At 40.6% G+C, this 17164-nt stretch overlaps 1 protein-coding gene across 6 annotated transcripts in view; it reads left to right on the top strand.

Annotated features, from left to right (window-relative positions):
* LOC129695282 (ciliary neurotrophic factor receptor subunit alpha-like) overlaps positions 1–17164 on the top strand; it is a 309100-nt gene that overhangs the window by 229597 nt on the left and 62339 nt on the right. For all 6 annotated transcript variants that reach the window (XM_055632089.1, XM_055632108.1, XM_055632098.1 and 3 more), the window contains 2 exons: positions 3015–3181; positions 6741–6904. In XM_055632089.1, the coding sequence (XP_055488064.1) occupies positions 3015–3181; positions 6741–6904 (331 nt within the window). The remainder of the gene's footprint in view (positions 1–3014; positions 3182–6740; positions 6905–17164) is intronic.

The raw sequence follows: 17164 nt of genomic DNA, 5'->3' as shown, positions 1-17164 counted from the left end.
GCTAAGTGTATTTGCGATTTATAGTTTGATTTTGTTTCTAATGTTTCTCAAAGCTGACTGGTCATAACAACAGTTTTAAAGAACTACATTAATGATTGAATATCACATCATAATTACATACTGAAAATTTCATGTCAGGATATAAAATGCTTGCAATATTTTAATTTGGGATATTTTCAATTATTTTTTCAATAAGTGTATGTCTAGTAAAAGCGGAAGCTCATAAGAGTGTGAGAGAGCTTTTTAAACAAAATATGAAATGGTAAAAGGTGATATTTTTATTTGCCTGTAAGAAAATGCCACAAATAATGTGTGTGTTAGAAAAGAAGCATTAATTGACTACTTGTAGAGAAAAAAAAATGCAGATGCTGGCTAATACACAAAAGGACACAAAAAGCTGGAGTGATTCAGTGGGCCAGACAACTTCTCTGGAGAGCAGGAATGGGTGACGTTTCGTGTCGAGACCCTTCTTCAGACTGAAAGACAGGAAAAAAATGCAAATAGTTTAAACAAATAAACCAGATTCCTTTGTGTTTTCTCTGGAGCACTGCCTGCCTGCTCTAGGCTTGCGATTACCTGTGGGATCAATTCAGTTCTAGAATCTGATCAGAAGCAACAAGACAACATCTTACCCTTTTAGAACTGTCTGGTATACAATATAAAGCAGCTGTTCTTAAACTTTGGAAGCAACAGTATCCTGGGCATATGAGGACATGTTTATGTTTATTTATATGTGCTGCCACAGCTCATTTTGCTGAAACTATTATGTTGCTTTCAAAGAACAAGCTTACTGTTATAAATAAACACACATCAGCCATCGTGAAATATATGAACCAATTTTGTGTCCTGGATGAAGTTCAATGAAACTCGTCTGATTTTTCTATTGATTATTCTTTAACTCAGGTTGGTGTAATATGTGTTTACCTAAAAGCAATGCTGTCTTTAGCTTAACATAGTCTCTGAGATGCTAAACAACATATTGGTATAGACCAAAGCCTTGAAGGCTGCATATTGCAAATTCTTTATCCAAAAAAGAATAATTTCCTTCCCAATAATCAAAGTGTGTTCTTAAAGAACAATGGTTGACATTGTAGGCTGAACAACAGATGAGTCAAGTCAAGTCAAGTTTATTTGTCACATACACATACGAGATGTGCAGTGAAATGAAAGTGGCAATGCTCGCGGACTTTTGTGCAAACGACAAACAACCAAACAACCAAACAAACTATAAACACAATCATAACACACATATTCTTTTACATAATAAATAATGGAAGGAAAAACGTTCAGTAGAGTTAGTCCCTGGTGAGATAGGCGTTTACAGTCCGAATGGCCTCTGGGAAGAAACTCCTTCTCAACCTCTCCGTTCTCACCGCATGGCAACGGAGGCATTTGCCTGACCGTAGCAGCTGGAACAGTCCTTTGCAGGGGTGGAAGGGGTCTCTCATGATATTGTTGGCTCTGGAGTTGCACCACCTGATGTATAGTTCCTGCATGGGGGCAAGTGAAGTTCCCATAGTGCGTTCGGCCGAACGCACTACTCTCTGCAGAGCCTTCTTGTCCTTGGCAGAGCAATTCCCAAACCAGATGGTAATGCAGAAAAAAATCCTGATGGGATCTATCCTTTACGGTTATTGAGAGAGACTACGGTTATTAAGAGAGGGGAGAGGGGAGATTACAGGAACTGTGATGGAGATCTTCAGAGTGTATCTGAAAGGTCTCTACCCGAAACGCCATCCATTCCTTCTCTCCAGAGATGCTGCCTGTTTTGTGCGTGGGAATCACCCTGGTGTGGAGTTTGGAGTCCGATGGCGGTGCATCGCGGTCAGTGACTGTGGGACGCTCCTGCGGGTGGAGACGGAGGGGAGAGAGGGGAGAGAGTGAGAAAGAAGGAGAGAGAGAGAAGGGGGAGAGAGAGAAGGGGAGAGAGAGAAAAGGGAAAGAGGGGGTGGGAGAGGAGAGGAAGAGAGGGGAGGATAGAGAGAAGAGTGGAAGAGAGAGGAGGAGAGAGAAGAGGGGAGAGAGAGGAGGTGAAAGAAGGGAGAGAGAGAGAGGGGGAGGGAGAAGAGGGGAGAGAGAAGGGGGTGACGGGAGCTTGTGGTTCATTTTCCCACACAAGCCATAGGTGACTGGGCAATCTGAACCCAAGCACCAAGTTGAAAGTGGCCGGAGGTATACAACCCCCACTCTCTCACGGCCACCGTCCGCGGGCTGCGGGTTGGGTGGAGCGGAGGTTTGGGACAATGTTCATGCCTTCACAGTGATGTGATGGACGCGGGGGTCTGGACCAATCATTGACAAGTCCCGCCACCCGGCAACGACATGTCCGTTATTGGACTTTTCTGTTGAGCGGCAGTCGGTCCTTTGGCTTGTAGGCGACGCCGTTTTTCGGGTAGGTGGCGTTTCGACACAGCGGACATTCGGTAAGTTTGCCCTTTATGCGACGCAACTTTTCATTTATAGGCATTTTGTCTTCGGACTCTTTCGGTTTATTGGCGTTTCGATCTCATTTCCATTCGGTTCTTTGGCTTCGACTTCTTTGCTTCGGTTTCTTGTCTGCCGGTGCCACGTCCGTTACCTATTTCAACATATGTTTGAAACACTGGGAAGCTAATCTACCTGTTTAGTTGCATAGTCACACGTTCAATCCACAGAACGGACTTGAATGTGCAATCTAGGCAAGTGCGATTAATATTTAGGAACACTATAAGTTTTACAGGTCTGCTTGGATTCAAAACTTTATTTATTGGAATAACATTGCACCAGACTGAGCAGTGCACTCATGGAACATAAGTGTTGCATTCTGATTCCTTACCATCATTTGAAGAATAACTTTGCCTCATGGCTATACTGATAACAATGCTATTGTATTACGTGGAGAATGCTCATTATAACTTCAACCCACATTAAAGATCTTAAACTGAAATTATTTGAAATCTCTATCTTAGAAAAATATCACAATGTTCTGTGCAGAATGATTGTTTTCTCACTGATTGTACCTGTTTTTTTCACAGGCATGGAGATAAGGAAATTGAGAGCATTAAGGGAGCCAACCATAAGAACAGGTGCAACATAAGATTTCCTGAAATGTTTTCTACAAGCAAGTACACAGTGACAGTAACAGCAAGGAATGCACTGGGCTCCAACTCTTCAACCATTTCATTTAATGAAATTTCCATAGGTAATTTTCAGCAATGAAAAAACTGGGAACAGCTATAATGTTAATATAAAAGTTAAATCAAACTTATTTAGTTTTGATTTGGGGACAAGAATCCAGAACGAATTGTATGTGCTTTCAATAGTAAACAAGTTCAATTTTCCTGGCTGCATGATGAATATCCCACAGAAATGTGCAGGACAAGTTGTTATTACACATAGGGTAGTGGGGGCTGAAAACACATTGCCAGGGGTGGCAGTGGAGGTGGATAGTGGCATTTGAGGCTTTTAGATAGGCACATGGAAGTTGAGGGATATGCATCATGTACAGGCAGCAGATTAGAACAATTTAACTTGGCATCATGTCTGGCACAAATATTGTGGGTCATGGGGTAGGTTCCTGTGCTGCACTGTTCTATGTTCTATACACATGTTAATTACACAGTTAGAAATTAAATTATTATTTTTGCATGCAACATATATGCATGTAACATATATAAATACGCATGTAAGTGGATGGGTGGGTAGAACATTGAGAATATCTCTGATAGATTGGTCAAATTAGTTAATGAGGTAGACAAAAGCAGTATATACCTCTTTGTGTATATAATGTGCTGCAAATAGCAGAACTCTGGGACTGTGATAGATGAGGCAATACTAATGGAGGGAGAAACAATGAGGCCAAGTTATTGATAGATGACTGACAGAATGACCAGTTTTGATATAGACAGAATGTGTAACTTAAGCAAAGTTGGAGAATTTAAAATTGAGCATGGAATGCGGCAAAGTATTCAGTGTGAAGATGAGGTGTTGTCCTGAAGTTTAAGCTAGCCCCAATTGTAACAGTGCTGGAAGTCACTGTCAGATAACTCATAGAGGAAGCAGGAAGAAGAAATAATGTGGCAGGCAACTAATAGCTCGGGATCATCCCGACAGACTCCGTACAGATGGACTTCAAAGTGAAAACCCAATCTGTGTTTGGTTTCTCCATTATAGGAGAGGCCACATTGTGAACACTAAATGGAGTACACTAGATTGTAAGATATGCAAGTGAATCAATATTTCATCTGGTATAATTGTTTGGGTACTGGGATAATGAGAAGAGAAGGGGTAAAAGGGCAGGCATTACATCTTGTGTAATTGGGTGGAATAGTGCCAATCTCTTTCATTGATTGAGAGGAAGCATAACCAGAATATGGATTTTTTTTTTTGCCATTAAATATTGACATCCTTTACATCTAACAGATGTGTTCTCTGGTAAATATCACCCCTTTTATACTTAGTACAAAAAATTACAATTTTTTGGCAAACATTTTCTCTTCAAGATAAATGTTTTCAACCATTTGAAAATTTCTGATCTGTATCATGCATTGGAAGGTAGTACCACCGACCACTGGAGCTTAATAACATGAGCAAAATTCACAGTGATCTTGTAAGATTATGACATTGACTGCATATGGAACACAGTGGTATGATAGTTATTCACTAGGTAGGCAGCCAATGTTCATAAGATCAGGTGATTGGAGCAAAATTAGGTCATTCGGTCCATCAAGCCTACTCTGCCATTCAATCATGCTTGATCTATCACTCCCTCCTAACCCCGTTCTCCTGCCATCTCCCCATAACCCCTGACACCCATACTAATCAAGACCCTTGAAGGTTCTATGACCCTTGATTAAAGCCATGCATTTGAATACAGCCAGAGAAGCTAAGGAGATTGGATCCAAATAATTGAATGTAACAAAAAGCTTGTCTCCACAGAGGTAACCCTGAAACTCCACAGTGGCATGAAATGTGCTATTCCCTCTACCATGTCTATATATCATTCCCAACATATCGTCTTAATTGCTTCCTCAGCACTGGGACAATTAGTAATGGACACTAAATTCTGACACTGGCAGTTATGGTCCCACCCTGTGCATTGTAAGCTAAAAAAAGAACATAAACCCTTGAACATCAAATATTTCTGGTTCCATGTTAATTCCTGTTTCTTAACTGACAATTCCACTCATCCTTTTGTGCATAATCGTAGCCACGATCTTTGCTTTATCTTTACCTTTTACAACTTCAAGCACTGCAGAAGAATACTTGTCAGAAGGGCTACAACATCCATTTGCCTATAAAATTGGAGATAACAGGTTTTAACATATAACCTTGAATTTTTAAAAAGGTGTTTCATGTTTTTAAAATATTCCCTTAGTCTAAGAATTAATTTAAAAAACGTGCCATTGCAAGATGATTTGTTAAATTTAAAGTGTGTACCAGATATGGAAATTGGTCTGAAAATTTATATAATGTATGAAATTGAACAGATTTATATACAGTGTCTTGCATAGAAAGAGACAACTGGGTTGAAATTAATGCTCAAGTTGAAACAAAGGCTTTGTTAGTTGCCATGAAATTACATCGTATCAGAAACATGACACTGAAGGCATCCAAAGGCATCGGAGTTTTTCTCCATAATCAATAATTGCAAATTAAATGACATCATGCCAACCATTAGTTCGGAATAAGAAATATGCAAAATGCTGGAGTAATTCAATGGGTCAGGCAGCATCCCTGGAGAACATGGATGATCACAAAGATAGTTGGACAGAAAGGGTGATGGGACTTTCTGCAGAATTTCACATTGGAACAGCCTCCTCCCACTGCCCTTCCATCCCCCAAGTGGAATTTGAACACAAATTACACATCCATTATTCACAGGGCACCTGTGAACCAATTGGACAGGATAGGCTTCAAATCAGGCAAGGGAAACACCAGGCAGGTCTGATGCCTACATTTGAAGAACGTGCATCCAATCCTTAAACATCGGTGACATTCTCCTCTTATCATCATTGAAATTTGCAAGGGCTTTAGATTGCGGCTAGTTTTGTTCAGGTGACAAGAAACCGTACTCCACCAACTGAGTCCATGTATTTACAAAGCTAAACTCTACTCAACAATTCTGACAAGAGAGCAAAACAAAATTAAGGCCATTCAGAGGTGATGTGAGGAAGACAAGTGGATATTTTGGACACTCTTGCCCAACAAGCCTGTGATTTTGGGTTCATGGAATGCCTCATAAGATTCATAGATTTGTAGCAAGCAAGGCACATGACTGAGCTGGACATGAAGTTAAATTAGAGAGCTCTGATGTGACTATTGTACAGATAGGAGGGGTTGAGTAGCCTAGACCTGCTACCACGACAACAGAAACACAAACTAACAAAGAAAGATGACTATCAGCAGCATAAACCTTGTGTTTTGGTATTGAACAGAAGTCCTTAATGTTCTGAGCTAAGGAGCACTAAATGCAAAAACATCTATCAAATATCAGTTAGCCTACCAATTAAATAATCCCTTTAAAACATAATTTTGAACATGTGTAGATCTAAAAGTAACAACTGTGCGATATGTTAATGAATTAGCATGGGATCATATTATTCCTGATGATAACAAAACAGAAAAAGCTATTTCTGAATGTCGTGTAACATTGCTCCTTTAGTTTGCAAGGGCTAACAATGAAATGCACCTTTCGTTCAAGCATTATGAAACCTCATGCATAAAGCAAATGCTTATTTTACTTTTTTTTCTCTTTGCAGTGAAACCAGATCCTCCAGAGATAATTGAAGTAAATACAATTCCTAAATCTCCAAGCAGACTGGAAGTCAAATGGAGAAATCCACAGTCATGGCCTGAGCCCGATACTATGCCCCTCAAGTACTTCCTGAGGTACAAGCCTGTCATTCTGAATGACTGGCAGCATGTGAGTGTTTCTTATTTCAGCTACACTTTGCTAACTACAAAGTATAACATTATTACTCCATTGGATCATTCCTCTTAAGACAAAAAATGAATGTCTTTGGAAATCAAACATACATTTCAAGTAATTAAGGAAACTCATGACGGTTATCGGTGAGATGTAGAAACAAGGAACTGCGTGTGCTGGTTTACAAAAAAGTCATGAAGTGATGGAGTATTGCACTATTTAGTGTGTGTTTGTGTGTGTGTGTGTATCTAATAATATGGTGTTAAAAGTGACCGTTCTTGAAAGGAGAAAGATTTGCAGGATTGGAGGAGATGTTGGGGGAGGCAGACACGTGGATAGCTCATGCATTGTGCCAGCCTTTATTCAATGAGCCGAATGGTCTCCTTCAAGGAAATATGCACACTCGGATCCTAAAATGGTCACATTCATGAAGTAAAGATAAATGTTGATTACTTCTTCAAATTTGAATTCTTCTTCTTGCGTATGGCGTGCACAGCCTAAAGTTGCAGGTCAACTTGTTCTATTTGATCTTGTTTGTGCACATCAGTTTGATTGCATTAGTCGAAACAGGGTGGACCACGTGAAGGTTGCAATCCCCACCCCAGAACTTGGTTGAAATTTACTTTAAAGGGATATAAAAGATGGAAGCCACACTAAAGAAAGTATCTGATTTAAGAACTTTAAATTAGATTGTAGATGGCTCAGCTGGTTTTCTTTCCCATTCAAAAGAATAGTATCGTGTCTGTAATAATGTGATATCCGATATGTAGTCTCATGAAAGTAAAATCAGCGTGCATTCACATATTCTTATTAATATGCTTAAGTATCCTTGTTATTTAGATACTTAAGATGAATAATCAAGACATTAGCTTTTGCAAAATTGTGCGCGTCATGTATTAATGTTTTTATAAGGTGCCCCTAATCCCTCGAGGAATTTCTTTCAAAGAGCCATTAAATCGGCTTTATATTGTTTAATAATAAATTTGGTAGTAGGAATAAAGGTGCAGATTATTTTCTAAATGGGGAGAGAATCCATAAATCGGTGCAAAGGAACTTGAGAGTGCTGGTGCAGGGTTCCCAAAAGGTTTCTCCAAGTCGAATCAGTGGTAAAGATAGCAAATGCAATGCTAGCATTTATTTCGAGAGCTGTAATGTAATGCTGGGAGGTAACAAGGAACTAATACTGAGGCTCTATAAGTCGCTGGTCAGGCCGCATTTGGAATATTGTGAGCAATTTTGGGCACCATATCTGAGGAAGGTGGCTCTGGAGATGGTCCCGAGGAGGTTAACAAGAATGATCCCAGGAATGAGTAGGTTTGAGGAATGAGTAGATGAGCATTTGACAGCACTGGGCCTGTACTCGCTGGAGTTTAGAATAATGAGGGGGGACCCCATTGAAATGTACCGAATAATGAGAGGCTTGGATAGAGTGAATGTGGAGAGGATGTTTCTACTAGTGGGAGACGCCATAGCCTCAGAATGAAAGGACATTATTTTAGGAAGGAGGAGGAGATATTTATTTTGTCAGAGGGTGGTGAATCTGTGGAATTCTTTGCCACAGGAGGCTGTGGAGGCTAAATCAGTGGATATTTTTAAGGCAAAGATAGATAGATTCTTGATTAGTATGGGTTATTGGGAGAAGGCAGGAGAATGGGGTTAGGAAGGAGAGGTAGATCAGCCATGATTGAATGGCGGAGTAGACTTGATGGGCCAAATGGCCTGATTCTGCACCTGTCACATGATCTTCTGAGCTCAAAAGACCATATTCTGTAGGGTGTACTCCTTCAGTCTTGGGTAGTTTGTCGGACAGAGAGGAATATAGCTGCAGTAAGAGATGAGGAAATTTCAGACATTTAAAAATATAACAGATGACACCAATATAAACACTTAGCTGTGTATATCTTTGAGGTTGAGGTGGACAAGCATTAATTTCCCATTGGAAGATGGGAAATTAAGATGGAACATTCCAATAAAAAGGCCTGTTGTTCACAATACTGATGTAATAGTACTTATCAACACATGGCCTAAGATGAATGTTAATGGCTATACTATTGTGATTAAAAAAAAAACACTGGAAATGTCTGAGTCTGTTGGATGTAGGAGAGATTATGAGACCCAACAAACATCCCAGCTGTGCTACTGATGTCTTATGTTCCATAATTAGTAATGGTTCCAACCAAACAGTTCCATTGCAGGCATAAAAAAACAGCATTCAGCTAAAACAGTGGATCATAGGCCGGACCTACTCAGTCCATAAAATGGAGAAAATAAATTAAATAGGTCCAATTACCTCAACACAATCTCAATCATGTGCATCCAGTGGAAGGTGTAATGTAATCAACCATTGCTTCTACACTGCCATACATTAATATCCTGTTCCAGTGATCAGCTTGTATCTTCCGTTCTCATCATAAATAATCCTTGATTTATGATTGCTCTGTTTATGAAATGTTACTATAATGTTATTGATTTTTTTTGGGGGGGGGGATTACATATCTTCGATGAACAAATCTATTTTTCAATGTGACCAACAATTTACCCCAACTTTTCGATTCACAGATGCCACTTAACAAAACATTTTCCAGGAAAGCATCCCTTTCATAATTCAAAAACGGTCTCAATAACCTTTGTTTATCCATGGACAAATAAGGCAAATTCCAGAGATGAGGTGGAAGTGCCTACTTTTGTTATTTGTTGACTGATTGGGGTCAATCATATGGAGTTGGGGGGGGGGGGGGGGGGGGGGGGGGGGGGGGGGGGGGGGGGGGGGGGGAAGAGTCTTCAATGGCAGAAGTCACACATACTGCAAAATAAGGCTGTCATTGTGGTTGTTGGAACTGTAGCCTCAGGGCTTTTCCTCTCAAGCAATTCAAGTTTCAATACCCTATCGACCACTTTCACTCACTCAATCACTAGTGAATTATGAGGCTTTTCTACAAAATGTACTGCAGTAACACCTGAAAGCTTCTTCCCTTCTCACCACCATCCCCTAATTTCATCAGTGAATCTACCATGATCCACATCACCAAAGTCACCTGAAGCCAGAAACACTTATTTGAAGGCTGGCCATTCTTCAGTGAATATCCCCACTTCAACCCCCCCCCCCAAAAAAGGTTTTCCATAATGACAACAGAAGTATGATCAACTATATTTTATTTGCCTATATGAGTTCTACAACACTGACATGGACTAAGAAGCTTGCTTGGTAAGCATCTAATCCACAAGTCTGAATATTCTCTTTCTTCAATGCAGGCATAAAATGACTGCAATCTTCACACTTTCAACACCCCCACAGCAAGGCTTCTTTTGTCATGCCACTCAAATCTGTAGTCTCTACCACCGGCTATCAGGCAACTCAACTATCCTACCACAACTAGTGCTGAGTAGTAGCAGTCCTGAGCTACTCATTGTCTACCCCATTGGTGACTCTCGGACTATCTATGACCGACTTTACAGGCTTTACCTTGCACTAAACGTTATTCCCTTATCATGAGTCTGTACACTGTGAATGGCTCGGTTGTAATCATCATGTATTGTCTTTCCGCTGATGGCTAGCATGTAACAAAGCTTTTCACTGTACCTCTTTGCATGTGACAATAAACCAAACTAATCTATACCTGGAAGAACATCAGGCACATAATAGACCAAATCTCCCAATTCCTCTCCAACTCACATGATTTTGATTTGGAAATGTATTGACCCATTTTTTTAAATTGCTGCTGGGATAAAATGCTGCAGCTTTCTTCCTCTTTGCACTGTGAGCATAACTCCACCAACCAGATTGCAGTATTTGAGGACGGAAAAAGGTGAAGGCTCACATGGCACAAATTAATAAAGGACAATTTCAGAAAGAATTGTGAAGACACATGTTAAACACTACTAAATAGTTCAGCTTCATCCGCTATGATGCTCCATGGTCTGTGCTGAGCTGGCATTGTTTAGTCAGAGCAACTGTTGAAGACTTAGAATTGACTTCTGCTTACTTAATGCAAAGAGGAAAGAACTAGCATATGTTAAAGCAACCTTTCACTATCCAGTGACTATGTTAGAAAGTGCTCTCGAAAGTAGAGGATTGTGTTTGGTTTCGATGCACAGTATTAGTTTATGTTTTAGTTCAGAGATACAGCGCGGAAGCAGGCCCTTCGGCCCACCAAATCTGTGCCGGCCAGCGATCCCCGCACATTAACACGATCCTACACACACACACTAGGGACAATTTACACATACACCAAGCCAATTAACTGCCAGACCTGTACGTCTTTGGATTGTGGGAGGAAACCGAAGATCTCAGAGAAAACCCATGTGGTCACGGGGAGAACGTCCAAACTCTTTTTAGACAGCACCCGTATTCAGGATTGAACCCGTGTCAACGTACACACTCCTTACAGAGAGCACCCTTAGTCAGGATCGAACCCGGGTCTCTGGCACTGCAAGTGCTGTAAGGCAGCAATTCTACCGCTGTGCTATTGTTGAATTGCTTTTCCACCACACTGCATGAATTCACATTCAGAATTGCTCAACTGCACTGGGCACTAGAGGGTTAAATATACCCTTAAACTCCAGCTCGAGGATGAACAATCACATTTAGAAAATGAATGAAGGAAGTTAGATTAAAAAAAAACATGGGCGGCCTTTGTTTAATTGTTTTAGTTCTGGCAGCTTTTTACAAAACACGTCCTGAACTGATCCTGGCAAAGTCTATGGTAGGCACACATTACATGGATCACATCTCCTTGAAGACAAAGGACAGATAATTAAATATAATAAAATATTGATTTTACTTAACTAAGACCTTAAAATGACAAAAAAAAATCTCATAGTAAGGTGCAATTTATTATCTAACAAATACTTTAAAATGTTTGGCATGTATAACAAATTGATCATGCACACAGGATGAATGAGCTATATCTAGTCATCAATTCTGTAATGAATTAACTGAAACACAAGATGCAATGGGAAGAGACACCGTGCAGGCATGACTCTGATTTAATGTTTTTCATTAAAAGAATGCTAGAAAAATGTCATCTGCTATCAAAGTGATGCATTTTCATATCCTTTATGCAGTTTCCTTTTAAAAACCAATACATCCTGGAAGATAAATGAATGATTTCCATGGAAACAGTTGTGGACTGAAGCAGAGGACAATGTGCAGAGGAACAAAGGAGTAAAATAAAGGTTAAAGAACGAGAATAAAAAGGGAGATGTGACAGTTAAACATTAAGGCAACATATTTGAGTCCGACACTGGGTGACATTGGATACCTTGCCCAAGTTGCGAAGGGATTTGGGCTTTCAGGACCATCTGGATGTCAGTCTGCGGTGATAATGATCATACATCTCTTGGTAGGAATAATGGCTATCTGCCAAAACTGTATTATTAATGCACACTCGGCAAAATGACATTAGCGTGGTTTTATTCCTGTCTAGTGCTGTTTGATGCAGAAATCGTCTCCTGGAAGAGGGGGAAGGGGAAGGCAAGACTTTCATGAGATAGCTGTCACAGGAGACAGCTGAATAACTGCTTTTGCAATGCTAATGGTTCCGCAATGCACTGGGTATTGATTGCCCATTAATCTGACTGCTGATGGTTGGGCAAAGTGGCTTTTGGCAGCAGCACAAAGCCTTTAAGACACAGACCCAGGAAGAGAGAGAGAAAAAAAGTACATCTGAGGCATGTGACTTTGTAAGTATCTGGCTACGGCCAGATTAAAGAAATGTGCAGTTCTTTGATATAACCTCCACATTGGCCTTTTCCATTTTTAAAATGACCCTTAGACAATCGGAGCTATTGTACTCCAGATGAAATAGTTTAACTCTCAGGCTTTTGAGTATTGCATTTCTGAATTAAAATGCTAAATATTTACAAATGTTATTTACAGAAGAAACAAAACCTTCCTCTATTAAAAGTGCATTTTATTTTGTCAATTTGCTTCAGGTTTTTAAATATTTGGAGGGAAACAGCATACATGGTTGAATGAAATCTGTGCTTTCTTTATTCCTTTTATACTGTGTGAATTACATTTTAAGTAAAACACATTAGGAAGGTTTCTTGATCCAAGGCAGGATTGGCAATAAAGTGATAAATTGTTCCTAGGCCATGCTTTCTACCACAAGGTTTCTACCCCATGCAGTCATCCCTAATGAAGGCTGAATACTGAGTAAATGAAGAGTGCAAATGTTAGGTGACGATCTTAGGAATGTAACACCCAGACCGCAGTTCCTCAATTCAAAAGATGCAAGTGACCATTTGGACACACTAAAGGAGTAAAACTACCAGCCGGATCAATCAAGAGGCAGTATGACGGGAAGCAAGAATTGTGAGGGTACATAGAAGCTCATATTTTAAAGCGCTTGTATCAATTTAAATCATGTATGAATTTATGCTCCAGTATTCCAAATAATGAGAATGTAAGAAAAATTGCAGCCGAGAAAAATCTGAAAAAAGAAATTTAAATCACATTAGTGATTTTCATCTGATAATATTATTTGTTCCAAAATGTTGGGGTGCAAATACAATGATGTTAGAGCTTGTATGGACAGTTACATCAATAGCTGTTTTCCACAGTAATTTTATTATATAATGAGGTTAAATGGTTAAGGAATGAATTACTTTCTATCAAAGTAATGTGTTATTGCAGTTTCTTTTCCTGCGTTCTCATTCCTTGCAATGCAAAGTAACAGTTCTATAGGCACTTGGTACTTCCAGTAACTTTGTGCAGCTTCAACGTGTTGAATTCTAAATTTGTGCAACGGGGAGAAAAAGGAAATAGTGAGTATTCAGCTTATTTATACATTTCCACCAATGTGATAAGGGCAACATTGCTCCTATGATGAGTGTTTGTCGGCACTGGGCCTGTACTCGCTGGCATTTTTGAAGAATGAGGAGGGACCTCCGTGTAACATACGGAATAATGAAAGGCTTGGATAGAGTGGATGTGGACAGGATGTTTCGACTAGTGGGAGAGTCTAGGACTAGAGGTCTTAGCCTCAGAATTAAAGGATGTTCTTTTAGGAAGGAGATGAGGAGATATTTATTTGCTCAGAATAGACAAAGTAGACAATAAAATCTGTGGAATTCTTTGTCACAGAAGGCTGTGGCGACATAGTCAGTAGATATTTTTAAGATAGAGATAGATAGATTCTTGATTAGTATGAGTAGACTTGATGAGTATGAGTAGACTTGATGGGCTGAATGGCCTAATTCTACTCCTATCACTTGTGGCATTTTGACCTTATGAACATGAGCAGGAGAGGAGAATGCCTAGTCTCCTGCCTTTATCTAACACTCACAAGTGACTGCTTTCCAATAAGCGGTGATCAATGGTCACACTTTTCCTTCTGCTTAAACCTGATCCAATGATATTGAAAAACAATTGTAGCATACCTATTGGATCTTACCAGTTAACTCAATGCAGACTTCAAATTTATCCCCCCCTCCTTGTCGGAGTGGCTGAGTTCCATGCCAGCTATTCCACTTAGCAACTGAGGCAAAGGGGGAGACGTATAAATTGCCGTAATTACCCCTTTAACTTTGAAGATACACACCTGTTATGTCATGAAACATCTGTCAGACGGATGTTCTATTTTAAGATAGAAAGTTATGATGCAGAATTAGAGACACAGAAACACACAAAATCAAAGTTAATTTGGTTCTCCGATAAAGAATATATTCGAAAATAGCTGGTGCAGAAACTTCATCACAAAGTTGAGGTGCTCAACTATTCCATTTGGATTAATATTGAGCATTTTTGTCCATTCGTGAAAGTAACATTGTAGAAGAGAATGATTGCTCTTTCACTTATACGCTTCACAGGGAACAGAATCAGAGGCTGACAATTAGAATGAAATCCCTCATATGAATGCAATATGTTCCACACATATCCATTTTTCAAAAGAATCGCAAGCATAGTGCAAAACCACCAGAAGTTTTAACGCCGGATGTAATTCTGGTAATATTTTAGAATGACTGAAATGACAGAGCACAGTCACTTGCAGCACGGTGGAAACATTCTGAAATCCTTAAGCGGTTAGTTTAGTTTAGTTTAGTTTAGAGTTACAGTGCGGAAACAGGCCCTTTGGCCCAACGAGTCTGCACCGACCAGCGATCCCTGCACCTTAACACTATCCCACACACACGAGGGACAATTTTACATTTTTATGCATTAATACCAAGCCAATTAACCTACAAACCTGGACACCTTTGGAGTGTGGGAGGAAGGGAACGTACAAACTCTGTGCAGACAAGAACTCATAGTAAGGATCGAACCCGGCACTATCAGGCAGCAACTCTACTGCTGTTCCACTATGCCGCCCTATCACAAAGAAAACAAAATCAAGGGTTTGGTAGGGGAAAGATTCAATGATACAGCACTTGGTTGATAGCAAGGAAAGTGCTGAGACACACTATTTTACACTGTTTTTGGTTTGTGGACCCGTTATATACTACAGCCCACAAAACACAGAGTCCTCCACTACTGTACAAATGTTTTTGTGTTTCTTATTTCCCTCTGCTGAATGTTTTATCGACTGTTCCATAAATCATTCGTCTGATCAGAGTTTAAGATCATAAAATGTTATGTCCTTTATGTGTTTTACCCGCTCGTCTTTTCTTCTCCTTTGGTAAAGAAGCTAATTCATGTTCAGATACTATTCTTTATGGGAAGCTATTTTTTGGTGTATTATTCAACTGGTCAGTTTTGATGATGTGTCTGGTGTTAAACTATTGCAACATTGCAAAATAACAGAGTTAAAGAACACAGTCTGGGAAGGGTCACGTCCCAAAATATCACCCATTCCTTTTCTCCAGAGACGCTGCCTGTCCCGCTGAGTTACTCCAGCATTTTGCAATACTCCACCATTAACTCAAACCTGCCATAGGTAGTCCATGGAGAATGTCCAGTCTTTATTATTGACCCAAAAGGTCCTGTTGGGGAAAGGGAAGGCAGAGACTGGTAAAGCGGCTGCCTCACAGAAACAGAGAGCTGTGTTTGATTCTGATATCAGGTGCTGTCTGCATGGAGTTTGCACATTCTCCATGTGGGATTTCTCCCACATCCCAAAGATGCGTTGGTTTGTAGGTTCGTGGGCCTCTGTAAAATTGCTACTAATGTGTCGAAAGCAAATAAGAAAGTGACGACAGTCTGCCCTCATCATTATGCACCTCTTTATGACAGATTTCAGTTATAGTGGACCAAGGTGTCCGTATGTGAAGGAGGTTGGTGGCCGGTGTGCAGAGATGTGCAGTGGAAAGGTGGCAGCGGGGAGCGAGTGAGCAGTAAAACACTCTCAAAGAGCGTTGCATTGGGCACATCTCTCAGCTGCTGCAACACAACGATGTCCCGGGGTGTCGGATGTAGACGGAGTGCGCGCCACTGCACCTGCGTTGCCCTGGCATTACGTGCCTCAGTTGCCCCGGTAACAGAGAGAGGCTTCCGTTGCACCGACCCCCTCCTTCCGCGAGGTTATCCAATAATAGGGTGCTGAGTGGCCTACTTCTGGTTGTGGGAGCGGAGAGAGCGAGCAGCATGAAGGTGGCGTGAGTATTGGGCCGGACCGTGGCTCACCATGTGTGGGGCCATGGGGCCCTGCGGCTCCCCGGCCTGTGAAATCTCCCTGGTTTAGACAACCCTGACCCAGCGCTTCTTCCCACCTGGCCTTGAATAAAATAGTTAATATTTGCCCCTCTTACTCAGTAATACAAGATACAAGATACATTTAATTGTCATTTGGACCCCTTGAGGTCCAAACGAAATGCCGTTTCTGCAGCCATACATTACAAACAAATAGACCCAAGACACAACACAATTTACATAAACATCCATCACATTGCTGTGATGGAAGGCCAAATAAACTTATCTCTCCACTCCACTAATGGGCCTTAGGTGACTTTTTAGGCGACTGCAGAACAGTATGCAGTTGCCACATGTTCACGGGTGGTTGCCGAGGAGTTGTCTTCATGGCCGTGAGGAGTTCCCGCATTCTTGGAACTAGTTGTGGCCTCATTATGGTCGCCGTGAATTTTTCAACATGTTGAAAAATTAGCGACGAGTAGAATGATGCCTCCATGGAGAGTAGCGAGAATTCTCGAGCCGTAGGTGGGTCGCCAGAAGGTCCTAATAGGTTGCCAGGAGGTCGAAGGTTCTCGGAGGTAGGTTGGAGCCGGTGCTTACGGGTGAATTTCATTGGCTCATTGGGAAATAAAAGTAAGCAGTAGTTTTCAGAACCAAGGAGAAATGACCAGTAATGTTAAATGTCCGTC

Source organism: Leucoraja erinacea, chromosome 1 (assembly GCF_028641065.1).
Source record: "Leucoraja erinacea ecotype New England chromosome 1, Leri_hhj_1, whole genome shotgun sequence".
NCBI lineage: Eukaryota > Metazoa > Chordata > Chondrichthyes > Rajiformes > Rajidae > Leucoraja > Leucoraja erinaceus.
Note: the sequence above shows the minus strand (reverse complement) of the source record. Positions and strands in the feature narration are given on the sequence as shown.